The 14,843-nt window shown below is 33.1% G+C and overlaps 1 protein-coding gene across 1 annotated transcript in view; it reads right to left on the reverse strand.

Annotated features, from left to right (window-relative positions):
- LOC130440491 (maternal embryonic leucine zipper kinase-like) overlaps positions 1 to 14,843 on the reverse strand; it is a 114,021-nt gene that overhangs the window by 40,148 nt on the left and 59,030 nt on the right. Inside the window, exon 6 of the mRNA XM_056773673.1 lies at positions 7,723 to 7,777. Coding sequence (XP_056629651.1) covers positions 7,723 to 7,777 — 55 coding nt within the window. The remainder of the gene's footprint in view (positions 1 to 7,722; positions 7,778 to 14,843) is intronic.

Genomic DNA, 14,843 nt, shown 5'->3' on the forward strand with positions numbered 1-14,843 from the left:
GGGGAGAAGTCGACGACAGTGGAGCAATAATTCAACCGTAGCTGTATTCAACTTTCTTCTTCATTAATGTTATTGTTTCGTGTAACGATCCTCACCTAAGCCTTCATAAGTTATTCGCGGGACCTCACACACACACACACGTACACGCGAAACTACCCTATCAAGTCCTGTAGAGAAAACTAATCTTGTATTAGGGCCAATCGTCATCAACCCAATATAAAAAATTTCGAACCAACTTAGAACCAATAAGCCCTCCGAGCTTCTTCTTGTATTTATTTTTTTGAGATTGATATCAGAAAGTAATCGAAGAAAGCTATATCAGATGAATATGGAGAATGACGCAATACATGATAACACAGACTAATTTTTCTGCAAAAATAACTAAAAAATCATCAATAAAGATTACACATTTGAAATCTCAAAACACTGTGTCCATTGTTTTCATTTTATTTTCTATTTCTGGGGTATATTGATGTGTACCCAAATTTCATCCACTATGAAAAACGGACGGAAAAATTAAATTGGAATACGATCCAATCATTCGTTTAAAGTTGTCATTCAGGTAAGCTATTGATCAAGAAGTCGCGGCAACTAGCTTTTACATATAGTTGGTTATAACCTGAAACACGTCGATTCTGATTTTTAAACAGGCTATTCATAATGATACCTTTAAATTTTTGGAGTCTATGTGAGCGTCATCGCTAAAATTTTTAAATGGAAATGTGGGTGTTGTGATACATTATTTGAAAGGTGTTTTTAATATTAATATGTCTGAGAAACTGATGTTTGTATTTGTCTAAACTTTTATTATAACAATAATCTGTATTATCCATTGAGGACAACTAATTGCTCCATTTGTTCATCTTCAGCTAAAATACAATGAGACGTGCCGCGAACTCTTCTCGAACCCTCTCTATAACCTCCGGGGTTATTGTGCAACATCAATACGTATTCTTTCTTTGAGATTAATGATATATTGTGGCACACTTTACGTTTCAGTATACCCATAAAAAGACATTAAAATGAGCCAAATCATGTGACCTATGCGGCCATTCTATTGTTTCTCTTCGACCTATCTAGCGATTTAGAAAGACGTTGCTTGTTTGGAAACAACCAAAAATAAGGGAGTTTTGAAGAAATTCTAAATATCGAGGACCAGTTAAGGTTTCTTCAAAAAAGTATAGTTATATTTTCTTTAGCCCAGTACCAAAAAGTGTGACCAAAGTAGTCAAATGAGACAAAAGTAAAGAACCTCGCACAAATGATTCCATGATAATAAGAAGAAATAAGTCCCGCTATTTTCTCGACCTTGGTTACTTGGATTTCTGTTTTCCGTTTAGTAGTACTTAGTTCGATGGGTTGGATCTTAAGGCCTTCGTTTCTTTTCTTTTTGGTATCGTCCAAGATCTCTTGAATCTCTTTATGATGCAAGACTATGTAGATTTGCTTAGTCTTGAAGTATCAAGCGGAGTTCACTACTTATCTCACGCTAATGTTCTGTTGGGTTGAATGATTCCATTTTTTTTTGTAGAATCACATATGCAAGGGCGGATTCGGGATCTTGACAAAGGGGGGTCAAAGACATGGAATTTTAAGCCTTTTACCCACAAAATATAAGTTGATTACGTTGTTTTTGACATTGATATTAATTAGTTCATGTCAGATTCTTCTACTTCTTAGTCTTGAATTTCCTGACCATTTTATTTTTGTTTCATTTGGTATTGTTTTGATATTCGAAATATTTGGGGGTATTGGTTCTCTTTATCCACGGTGTAAAATAATTCATACTTTTACATATTCCTACCCATATCAGGGTTTAGGTGGTTCATGATCCCCATGACCCTCCCTGGATCCGAGCTTGCATATATGACAATCTTTTTTATAAAAAATTGTTTGATAGCCTTCTATACACAATTATTAAGCTTTTGATACTAGGTCTTAATCGTACTTTGACAGTTTTAGTTGAAAATTTATACTTGTTGCTACTTATACTTGTTGTAGTTTTTTTCATCTTCACAGAATGAGCAAATAGTATAGAAGGATTTAAATTTCCATTGTGTAATAACACTGCTTTTGAACTGTATATAGACGAGTCAATAAATAGGCGCTACTCACTGGGATTATGCTCAATATCAAGTTCCTTTATTAGACCAGCAATATCTGTACACGCACACAACGAATTTCCCTTACTGTAGAATGCAAAAAATATAGCATTTCTTTTTCTAAAGGTCGTAATTTTTGTCTCTTTGGCTAACAAGTTCCATTCCTTAAGCAAGAAGTTCGGACTGTTGCCTTTATAACCCCAAATCACGTGCTAAATCATTCAACTCATTTTGAACAACTGAATGTGGCTTTCCGGAACTGGTTCTTGGAGTAAAAATAGGATCGGTGCGTTGTTTTTCGGAGATTCCTGATGATACATTGTCTCTAGTATCTTCTAAAACAATATTTTTCGGATCTAGGTGCAATCGGTACTGGTAAATCTTCGTTATGGGGAACAGGTCGTATAGCAGATGGCCAATTTGAATACTCTATCTTGTGCTTTCCTTTCATAGAATAGCATTCAGTCTTTGTTAAACAAAAATAGGAGTCGTCAAAATGGTTAGTAGGTTCCCTCCATATTCATTCGAAAAGCAAAAGGCATGCTTTTTTTCTTTCCATTCATCCACTGCATCAATGACAAGCGTGAGGGACCTTCATTTAAAGTATCAAAATATTTGAAATAGGCTTTTCTTACGTCTGGCCTGGATTTCACCATAAATTCTCCAAAAATATAGCAAAATTTGTCAGAAGTTTTGCAACTTCGGCGCGTTCAACTCAACATTTTCGTCTTTATAATCACTTTTTGTACTATGAACAGAGAACCACTTACTATGACACTCAACAGAATACTAATTATTTTTAATGTTATTTTTATGTTTATTATTCTGAATAATACAGTTTAGGTATTTTTTTAGCCATAAAATTTACCGATATTAACAACCTTAATAAAATTACCTACCTGCTAATGTAAACAGGGATAATTAAGCCATTGAAAAGTGGTACGAGTCAGGGCTAAATCTTTTTTCTGTTAATGGACGGGTATTTCCACCACAAATAAAGGTCTCGGCTGTTAGGAAAATCTTGTTGGCCAGTGTTTGTAGTAGTAGTAACATTAGAAACTTTTCCCTCCCAAATATAAATAAGTGGGAAATTTCGGTATTAATTTTGAAACATGCAGGATTGTTTTATGAACTATTTCGAATCATTGAGAATTCAAATATTGAACAAGAAATACTATTAATAAGCATAAATAAATCAACTCTTTATTGTCCTTAAATACGAGGATGTATTGATATCTAGTTAGCTTCGACCAGTTCCAGACATAAACAAAATATTGCGTTACCATAGAAACGAACAATAACTTATTAGAAGTGTCAGTGTAAAGTTTGACGTCAAAAAATGAACCAGAGTTACGTAATATATTAAAAGAAAAAAGATGTCCACCGGAATTGTGAAAATCGAAAAATTGGAGTATCGAGCCATCATCAAGTACCTACTTGTATTTAAAAGGGTTAAGAGGTAAGCAGATTCACGAAGATATGATTAATACCCTTGGTGATCAATGTCCTTCGTATGCGACCATGTAAAATTGGACTGCAAACTTCAAAAGAGGTAAATTTTCCATTGAAGATATTTCATACGAACGCGTTTATCATATAGTTCACATCAATTTGGACTTGAGAAAAATTGCTGCAAAATGGATCCCCAAATGTTTGAATGTTGTTCAAAAGCATGCAAGGGTAGAAGCATCGCGTTCGATCTATGCTCGATTTGAAAACGATGTAGACTTCTTAAACCGAATTGTTACTATGGATGAAACTTGGGTACATTTCTACGATTCAGAAGCAAAGCAACAATCGATGGAATGGCGACACTTTGGTTCTCCAAGACCTAAGAAGTTTCGTGTCCAAAAATATGCTGGAAAAGTTCTTGCTTCAGTGATAAGAGTAGAACAATAACTGAAGATTACTATTCGATATTACTGACCACTCTACGGGAAAAAAATAAAGAGAAAAGACGCGGAAATCTATCCAAAGTTGTTTTGTTTTTACAGGACAACGCCCCTGCACACAAAACTCTTGTTGCCATTCAAAAAATTCGTGATTTAGGATTTAGAATTTGAATAACTAGAACACCCTTATTCACCAGATTTGGCTCCGTCCGACTATCATCTCTTTCCTAACTAAAAAAAGGTCGTAAATTTTCTTCCGATGAGGAGGTAATAAAAGCAGTAGAGATCTGGTTTGCAGAGCAAGAAGAAACAGTTTTTTTGAAAGGTCTAGAGACGTTGCAGGTTCACTGTAATAAATGTATCCAATTAAGAAGAGAATATGTTGAGTAATAAAATATTTTCACATTGAAATTTTGTTTGGTTCTATAGTAAGCTAAGAATTTTTCAATATACTCTCGTATAGTATCAAGTTGAACGAACTGAATACAATGATTCTGATACGAATATAATCAAATGCTAATAGGACCCTCTCTCAAATTGAAACCCGTCCGGATATCATATATCAACCTCGAAAAAGTTCGATTAAGCAATCCAAACTTCGCTGTAGATAATTGAAGCAGTAAAGAAGGAGAGTATATGAGCGAATGCGGTGCTAAACAAAGGGTTTGGTCAACCTGCACTCACTATCTGGACATGTTTACCAACGGCGATTGTCATAAACATCGGTTTCCGCACCGTTTGCGATTTGCTTGGTGCCGCATCGCGCGAGTTGACTCGGAGTCGATTTGTGTAATGCGACGCGTGATTTGGGATTCAAAAACGTCAGAAATGCTACTGCGCTACGTTACCATCTATATTAAATCAAAAGAAAATGAAATTTATTTGAAAACAGATTATGAAAGATGCAAAAATGTTTTATTTGATGATAATAATTCAAAATGAATATTTAGTATATGCATAGATTTTCAGGGATTTTTTGCGGCATCTATGAAAATGTGACCGAAAATTACCCTAAAAGTACTTATTTGGGTTGAACATTTTTCCTAAAACACGATATGTAGTTTGTTAGGATGTATGAGATGAATTAAGTATCTGATCTTATAAAAAAAGATTTTTATTAATTTTCTGTCAGCATCTATGATAATATCAATGAAAACTATCGTAGGGTTTTTTAGCAAATATGGTAATTTGACAGAAAATTTTTCTACTTATTTGGATTGAACATTCTTCTAAAAACACTATGTGTTCCTAAGTTTATTATCGATGCTATTACTGATTCCCAAATAACGAAAAAACGATTCTCATGCACTTCTAAAAGTAATATATTTATTATACACATTCGAGATTTTTACTTTGATGATTTTTAATTAATCTACAATTGCATTTTTATTACAATTATCTTAATTTGAAGGATGAAAGCTATGTGAATGTGTATGTGTTTCAAAAAGCAAGTAAAGCTCGTGAGCGAAATGGCCTCCGGAAGACGTCGCTTTAGTATATCAGTTGAGCGTCCTGTGTGTAATCATTGGAATACGATTGTAATCAGAGGAAATGAGATCACTTCACCGACCGACAGTGAAATTATATCGCACTGAGCGAAAAAGAATTAAGGAGAGAAGCAGAGAAATAACATAGGTCGCTAGTAAATGGTATAGGATGCCTGGACTAAGACAAAATGGTCCCACCGATTTATTGCGCGGGTGGAAACCTTGCTTAGCCGCCCTCGTAGAGCCACATACGGATACTTCATAGAATACTTTAATAGGTCCAGTTCCCGGAGTGCCCAGCCTGTGCAATAAACAGCAAAATTGCGGAGCACATATTGGTCTCACACCCGAGCTTCAGTATGGGAAACTGCAATAGGAGTAAGAGTAATGCCTGAAAATATGGCTATTCTGTCAATGGAGACTTCCTGGACAGTAACGAATACATGTGCCGTTGAGGTAATGAGAGAACTTCGTTCTAAAGAATACAAAAGGAGCAAGGACCCAATCCAGAGAGAGGAAGCAATTGACGGAAATGCTGTATTACTACATCCTCCCCAACCTCCGTCTCATATTTTCAACCAAACATCTATAATAAAAAAAAAACAACACATACACATACATGCACACTCGACAAACTCTCTTCCAGAATTCATTGATTCCTGGAAAATCTTTCTACGGTCAATAGTTAAATGAAAATGTCTAGCAATTCCCTACTCTGACTCCACTACTTTTTCCACTTCACTGTTCTCGTTAAATGTTTTGCTCGCAGCTTCTATAAGGAACAAATTCTTATTAACTTAATGAGCTACATATTTCCATATTCAGATTCTGCTCTCCAAAGTCCCGCTATTTTCTCGGTCTTGGTTGCCTGGGTTTGTCTTTCTCGTATAGTAGTACTCAATTCGATGTGTTGAATCTCCAAGCCTTCGTTTTTTCTCTTTTTGGTATCGTCCATGATCTCTAGAATTTATTTATCATCCAAAACTCTGTAGATTTGCTTAGTCTTGATGTATCAAGGGAAGTTTACTATTTATCTCACGCTAATATTCTGCTGGGTTGAATGATACCATTTTTTTTGTAGATTCATATATTTGGAAGAATTTTAATCGCAGAGGAGTCACATAGTGACCATTCATTCGTATGGGCTTCTGGAATCGTAATGCGAATTGATGATACACCAATGATTAACTACATCGCAAATATTCTGCGATTTTTCGGTGGATTAAAATACCAAAAAAAAATTATTATAATATATATTTGAAATGGAATTTTATATTGATTGGAACAGTTTTATTGAAGGTACAGGTAGGTATATTCAAAGCGGCCGAGGTATGATGATATAATTGTATTTCTCTAGCCATCATCAATTTCAAATGCAATCATTTGAGAAAATTGCGAACGATGTTTTTTATTAATTACCACTGGATTTGAGCTGAAGTTTTTTCTAGAATCAATTATTATTACTGCCCCTATTATTATAAAATTTTTGCCATGACATATTGGTTAGATTTGGGCAAATCAGTACATCTAGGAACCTTCCACTACACCTAGATCACTTTTGAAACAATTATATCACAGATATAGATACTAATACAATGAAGAAGTTCGATTTGCAGGACAAAGCATCATTAAAATGACGTAAATATGCAAATAATGGATGATGCCTCATTACACGTGGGTTGTACCTACTTCAGGATGAAAACTGCCAATCGAAGATTTGAAAGAATTCTTGAAGCATATTTATTTACTCAAAAATCCTTTGTATAGTATAATTTTAGGCAAGGAAAGTGCTTTCTTTGTTAATAAAGACGATTTGAGTTCAAACCTGGATGCTGACAACATTCAAAGCAAAAATTAAGGACACCACTTGTCAGAAGCTGATAAGAAACCACAGAAGTGTGCATCCTATTATAGCCTCTCAACATACTCATTCGCGATTTTCTTCTAATCTGTGATAACAATAGATGGAAGGTATATTGGTAAAATCTAGGAATCGTCTAAGTCGGATCACATATGGTACTTGAGGAAGAAAATAATCTTAAACTATTACTAATGTGTCGCATATAATTTGATGCTCCAAAAAATATGTAGTGACCAGTGGTTTTTTCCTCGGCAAGATCTACTGAATGTTATTATGGAAAACGCAATTTGTTAACTATGAAAATGAAATTTGAAGAAAGAAACAAGTGAAATTATTTTTTTGGTCTAGCTCATGTTATCTTTTAAATAAAATCTACTCACCTATCAGGCGTGTGCACTGGTGTGGCAGGCTCCGTAGATATTCTTTTAGAGGGAACTGAAACAAATATTATTATTTATTTAAAAGGCTTTAAATCGAGAGCATAAAAAATATATAATTAGACAAAACGCTAAAGGCAAATCAACATACACGGTTAGTCCAATTTTGTCTCTACTGAAAAAGAAATAGCATGGAATGTCAATATTAATACTAATAAAGAACGGATAGTTCTAAAGATAGTGCAAATAAAATATAATTACATACTACAATATGATACAACAAAATTCGTGGCATGGCGGGTAGAAACAAATCAATTTTGAACGATATAACAAGTGAATGAAAATTTTATAAATATGGACAAGAATATGGTCTTGATATGATATACGCTGTTAAACGGGATTATCAGAATTAATCTAATAAATTTCTAAATTAGAAAAGATGTTTTATCATTTTCGATAGCTCATCCCTTAACTTCGCACCGGACCCATTTACAATGAATGGCAAAGATGTGATTTAAATTTTTCAGTATAGTTTTTTTAGATAGATTTTTCAACCTCCGCAAACCACTGAATTGCCGAACATATTACTTCATTTTGCGCCAATTTTTGGAAAATTTGGAAAAAGCCGAAAACTATTGGGGACCAAATTTTGAGATTATGGCGAATTATCTGAAGCTGAAGGTTGCATTTCCAATTTGTTTAACTGTGGTAAATCCTAATTTTTCCCCTTCTGCGTGCTTGTTATTACATCAGTAATCCATTGTTACTAATATTAAAAAAACTTTGTTTGGCCTGTCTTTATAGTGTTAAAAGACAATTACAAACAGGCATCATTTACAATGAAAATACTGGACATCTATTTCCCGCCTTTATTTACTGCATTTATCAATAAATATGGACAACGCGGGGATTTCTTTTCTAAAAGTTGTAATATCCGTTAATTTGACAAGTTAAGTTCGACTTCTTGAGACAGAAACCAATAAGTTCTCTCTATTAACTAACCAAACCAGTAACTAAACCATTTAACTGTTTTGAATGAAATGATTCCTTGAAGTTTCCTGAAGAACCATTATTATCTTCCTTAGTTCACAAAACAATATCTTGGCAACCCTAATGGGTCTAACAGGTCTTATGACCGATGATAAATTTGGATATAAGATCTAACGTTTCTTTTTTTTTGGAATAATAATAATTTTTCAGTATTTGATTTTTGTACAAAAATAGCAACAAAACTCAAAATGGTTGGTGATTCATGGCTATAGCATGCTACAAAAGGCATACTTCTCTTCCTTCGTATCCACTGATGACAATCTACATTTAACCCAACATACATAAGGAGCTCACTGTTGTTTTTCGTGATCTCTGATTACTTCGCATTTTCAGAAAAAGGTGTTAATTTTGACTTCACCATAAATTCTCCTGCTCAGGAGAAATTTTGAAAATGCGGCTCATATGGCATTTACTCGTTAAAAAACTTTCTTAACTTACTTCAAAAGTCAAATATAAATTAAATCAGAGAATTAATTACCCAGTATTTATATTTCTGCTTATAAATACCGACCAATTCAATAACTCTTCATAAAATTTACTATCTGCAAACAAAAAGGGTCTAAAAAACATATTAAGAAGAGAATATTCGGTTTTTTTTGAATATTTTTGCAATTATTCTGTTATTAAAATTATAAAAAGAATTATTTGAACTGTGTTGCAGAAACTGTCTAGGCCCGTTTTATAGGAGTAATAACTAGTACGATGTTAATTTAACTTAATGAATGAAGTGAGGCGGTTAAACTTTATTCTTCACCAGAACATCACTATGCCCCTTTAATAGGAAGCAGCTTCGCGGAAAAATTAAGTCGCTGATAAAGATCGCGTTGTCTGCAGATCTTTGTTAGTTATCACCACTAACCAAACCAATTTTGGTTTCATCCACCTCCATTGTAGCCAAGGTCGACTTGCATACTGTCACGACCATTGGAAACGAGCAGCATGAAACCTAGGAAGTAGAGTGGATCCTCAATGTATTTGAACTGATGTCGCTTGGTATCTGTAGACTTCAAAATATCCGATATCTGACGGTTGAAATACCCTGCATCATGTAAAGCAGTAATTCCTCCTTGATTGGATAAAGAAATTTCACACAATGGCATTATAATGTAAAAGACTACAATTGTCACTGCACCTAAAATATTTTAATCTAAAATTAATAGGTAGAAGAACTATATTTAACATTTTATTTACAACCCAACACTTTCAACATTGTGAATAGTTGTGAATAAACATGTTATTTGATCATCAGTTATAACTGTATTGATCTCGGATAAAGACCCACAATCGGCGATATCATGGAGAAAACATTAGAAGAAATTACCTTGCGGGCGGAAAATAACGGAGTGGAAGTTTATCCTAAAAGATCTAGCTAATTGTGTTCACAAGAAAATACAAGATACCCAGGATCGCGGCATCAACGTTGAACAAGAGCTCCAAAATGAAAAAGGGATCAGTTAAATTGTAAAATCTACCGAAGCACATCATTAACAAGAATACCAGTTGAAGTAATTATGCAAAGTAGAATTATGCAAAAAAAAAACAAAAAGAGATACGACAAAATCACTTTTAAAGAAATTAATGAATAAATATAAGGCAATTCAACACTAAAAAACCGTAATATAAATTTAAAAACAATAGCAATGATAGAAGTAATGTACACAGATAATTGAAATGTGATAGGAGCAAAAAACGAAGAAGTGTCAAACAAGTATCTGTACGAGTCCAACGCTTGTTCTCAATAGTAATAAATGGAACAATAAAAAGAGTATAGGGTAGAGATGAAAAAATTCAATATAGGTGAATAAACATATATAACGAAATTAATATCCGCCTATGTTATGGTATTATTAGCGAAATTAGAAGAATCTACAACATAACCTCGAAATATTAAATACAGAAATGAACTTGAAACTTAAAACAAATGATACAAGGTTTACCTCCTAAGTATTTACAAAGAGTGAAACAGAAACGAACAAGTTCGAAGCAAAGTGTTTTTTTGCTTTTCAAAAAAATCGCCCTTTCTATACATTTTTGCATATATTCAAGGCAAAATCGCTATCCGCTCATCTTTTGTTTTGAAGTGGGGAACAAGGAACCGGAATGCCATTAAACGAATATTTTTCTCCTTCAAATATCAAGTTTTTTGGCGTGATTTATGTGACCTGGCAGGCGTAATCCATCTGGAACATATCTTCCTCGCACATAAATGTTCATGCAAAATCGCTTCTATCTGTTTGTATGCCAATTCATCACTGACGGACACACGACCATGACGAAATTCTGCAAACCAATTCTAAACAGTCTTTTCGAGTGGTGTTCCTATGATTCTATGCAAATCATCCAATGTAAGTCTGCACGGGTGATCTCCATTTTTGCATCTTTTAAATGTTCGCTTATCCAGTCAATTTTTAAAGTGCTACCAGCTTCGCAATAATAAACGCAGAAACAGTGATGCCACAATTCATTAACGCCGTCTATTGTTCGATGGTAGGGAATTGAAAGTCAACTCCCGTACTAAGAGCATGATAATATCTGAAGAAGATGAAGTAACAATAATCAAATGCAGGAAAACTAATTGAACAGGTAAAAAACATATCTAATAATTCATTTATTATTCATTTATAACAAAATATTAATACTTCACATAGAAAGGTAAATAAAACGTTTGTGTTAAATCGATTGACCAATTGTTTCACACTAACCACCTTAGGTTATTCATACAAAATTACTATTTGAATATACTAATAAAAAATTCAGTAGATACTGAACATAAAGCAATAAAATTATCCCTTTAACTGTTGCTCATAAGCAGTCGTTTATTTTAAATGCATTGCAAGGTAATAGAGAATTGGGAATATTCAAATATTTACGAAAAAGGAACACTTGATATGAAAAAGAAAGTTTATATAATTTTTTATTATGTGTAGGTAAATTTATTACACTTCTCTGTCTCAAACTTAAGTTATGGATGGTTGTTCTTTAGGTAACTCTTATGTACAAATATTGTGATAATTTTTTCGCATCTTTTAGTTTACACAAGATTCTTGGAGGAAGAGGGTAAAGAGCCACAATTTACAAAATCTTGAGATTCTACGAAATACAGTTAGTCATAGAGGTAACAAGTCCCGGCTCTGTTTGCTCTGTTTGCACGCAAATTCGTCAACTTTTGTCAACGCAGCATAAAAGATTCGTTCCTGCGTCTAGCCATTTGAATATGTGTTATTGCTCAAGAAAAAGACAAGCCACATGTGATTTAGAATAGTATTGTGTTCAGCAGGTGTTAAGCGTGCTCCAAAACAGTGATAGTTCTGCTCGTTCTGTATCGGACTTCGGATCAGATGAGAGTGTAAAGGATGAAGATTAAGTGGAATAGAGTTATGATAGTGGATTTAACAAAAAAAGTGATGTTACGGTGTGTATAAAAAACATGTCGCTTATTCCCTATTAAGTGAGACAGTAGTAACTAATGGCTTATCTCCTCATTTTTTTACTGAATTCTTTTAATTTGACGCTATTCAGTTACATGAAAAATGGTTGAAACAGTTCTGAGATAAAATCAGTAGATTTTTTCTTTAAGTGCGACCGTAGTTACAGGTTACTTCATGTTATATTCCTTAGTAAGATATTATGCGGCTTATTACCTTTTTTTCATGTGGCCAGAACACATATCAAAGCATAAGAGCGACGAAATAGCAAATGTTATCTTAAATTTAAAATATATTAATTATAGTGCTCCTCAAACAGAAGAAGTGATAATTTTTTTTAATAATAACTATGGGGCAGAAACTGGACGGTAATGTGTTTATGGGTACAGATGATATGCGAAAAAACATTTTCCTCGGACCACCTATGAAAATGATAGATTGCACACTCATTTTTACCTAAGATAGTAGCTTATTTCACACATGTACTAAAAAATAACAAAATATACATGTACTGAAATGCTTCTTTTTCTTATGTTATATATGGTCTCGAACGATTGAGGAAATACGCGATTACAATATGAATCTGGCAGGGTGCCGAAAGGCAAAAGGCCAAATTTAAGAAGACTGAAGAAGTAGACAATATGATTTGTTGAGGTTATATTAGTGTTTACAATAAAAATTAAAAAAGTTTTTTGTGATTTGTGCTCAAATTACTGGGTAATGTATAAAGTAGTTAAATGAAAATTTATTCTCGATAGTGAAGGAAAACATTCTTCATGACTGTTTTGATTTTACTAACAGGAAAGTTAAAAGTTTAAAAAAATATTTCATAATCATTCTTTTCGTTTTTGTCACCTCTGCTATTACAAAATAAAAAATATTTTGTGGGATTTTTTAACTTTTCAGCACACGTGTTTATATACTTTTCAACACATGTGTTGAAATACTTTACAACACATGTGTGATGTTGTTTATTTGACTTTCTTATTTAAAAAATATATTTTTTGAAGAATTTTTTACGTGGTCGTAGGAAAAATAGTGTACAAAACTCGTTGGAAAGTGTATTTCGCACTAGTTACGTTTCTGCACTCGCAGCTCGTACAAAACAGTAACTAGTGCGAAATGTATCACTTTCCATAATCGTTATGTAATATACTTTTAGGGTCATTGAACATCGATTATTTCTTATTATCTTACCATCCGATAGGGATTTTCGAGTGAATATTTAAATACAATCTTTGTTCATAGATTAATTTTAGTGAAGCTTCACTTAGTTTTTCAATTAAATGTTTTTTAAATCATAATTTGGTGTCGATAATGAAACCCAAATATGTATTTACCATATTCACTGAAAGTAAGTATATTATTCTCAAGTCGCAATAGCATCTAATTGAGTACCGCTGCTCTTTGTGCTTCATGGCCAAAATCAATGACCTAGACTTACTTGAATTGATTTTTAACAAATGTTTTTTAGAAATGAAAGTGAGAAAAGTCTTGATTTATTTTGTCTGAATTTACAATGTGTAAGGTACGTATGAAAGTGTATAATGTATATAAGAGGGGACCTAAAATGCTTCCTTGAAGGACACCTTATTGTATCGTCAGTTTATCAGACATGACATCATCTAACATGATCTGTAGAGATCTATCTAAAATATCAAATGCTCTGGAATAATCAATGGATATAAGTACACTCATTTTGATTTTATCCAATGGATATATCATCAGTGATAACGGCCAATGTACAATCTAGGTGCAATATTTGAAAATAATGGCAGAGTGTAGTAAACGTGATAAATTATTTGTTGCATTAGAAGTTTCTTCTTCGAACAAAAACAGCTACAAAAAACATCAAATTTGAAATGGTGAAAAAAGTTGTAAGACCTACTATATTGTACAGCTGTGGAACATGTCCTAGAATCAAAATCGAATAGACTACAAAAATGCAATTGAAATGAGATTTTTCATTAAAATAGGAAATTAATGGAAAACGGTAGAATAAGAAATAAGAACATAGAGAAAAACTGAAGATTAGAACAGGTAGAAATCAAATATATGAAACACATTTGTGACATATACTGGATGCTCGAGGACAAAATACCAAAAAAACGTCCAAAATAGCAGAAAATATTATAGGGAAAGACCCAGTAAACCAATGACAGTATGAGGAAAACATCTTAGATTATATGAAATGTGAAGTAACAAAAAATGAAACAAATGATAGAATGACACGGAAAAAAAATCAAATAGCAATATAGTTCACAGTTATTCAGCTTAGAATTTAATAGGAGAATGAAGTATTTGAAAATGGTAAAACCATAGTATAATTTATTTAAAATAATCTGAACCTAACATCTACACCTCACGCTTTTCATTTCAATAAATTATTCTCATATCTGACTTTATTAATGTAATCGAACTAATAGAAATGCCACTAAAACGACTAATTCTATTTATTTGAAACAGTTTAACACGGAAGTAGTTAAAACTTTCTTCGAAATCTTAGCAACTATTGCAGATGTGTACATCAGTGTCCAGTTTCTTCAAGGGTTGTTACCTCCTTCTTTACGACTACAAACTCTTAAATTAGTTCAACTTCACACAAGTGTTTTAATAAGAAAGTGCTAGAAAATATTGCCGAAGCAGTCT

This window comes from Diorhabda sublineata, chromosome 2, assembly GCF_026230105.1.
Source record: "Diorhabda sublineata isolate icDioSubl1.1 chromosome 2, icDioSubl1.1, whole genome shotgun sequence".
Taxonomy (NCBI): domain Eukaryota; kingdom Metazoa; phylum Arthropoda; class Insecta; order Coleoptera; family Chrysomelidae; genus Diorhabda; species Diorhabda sublineata.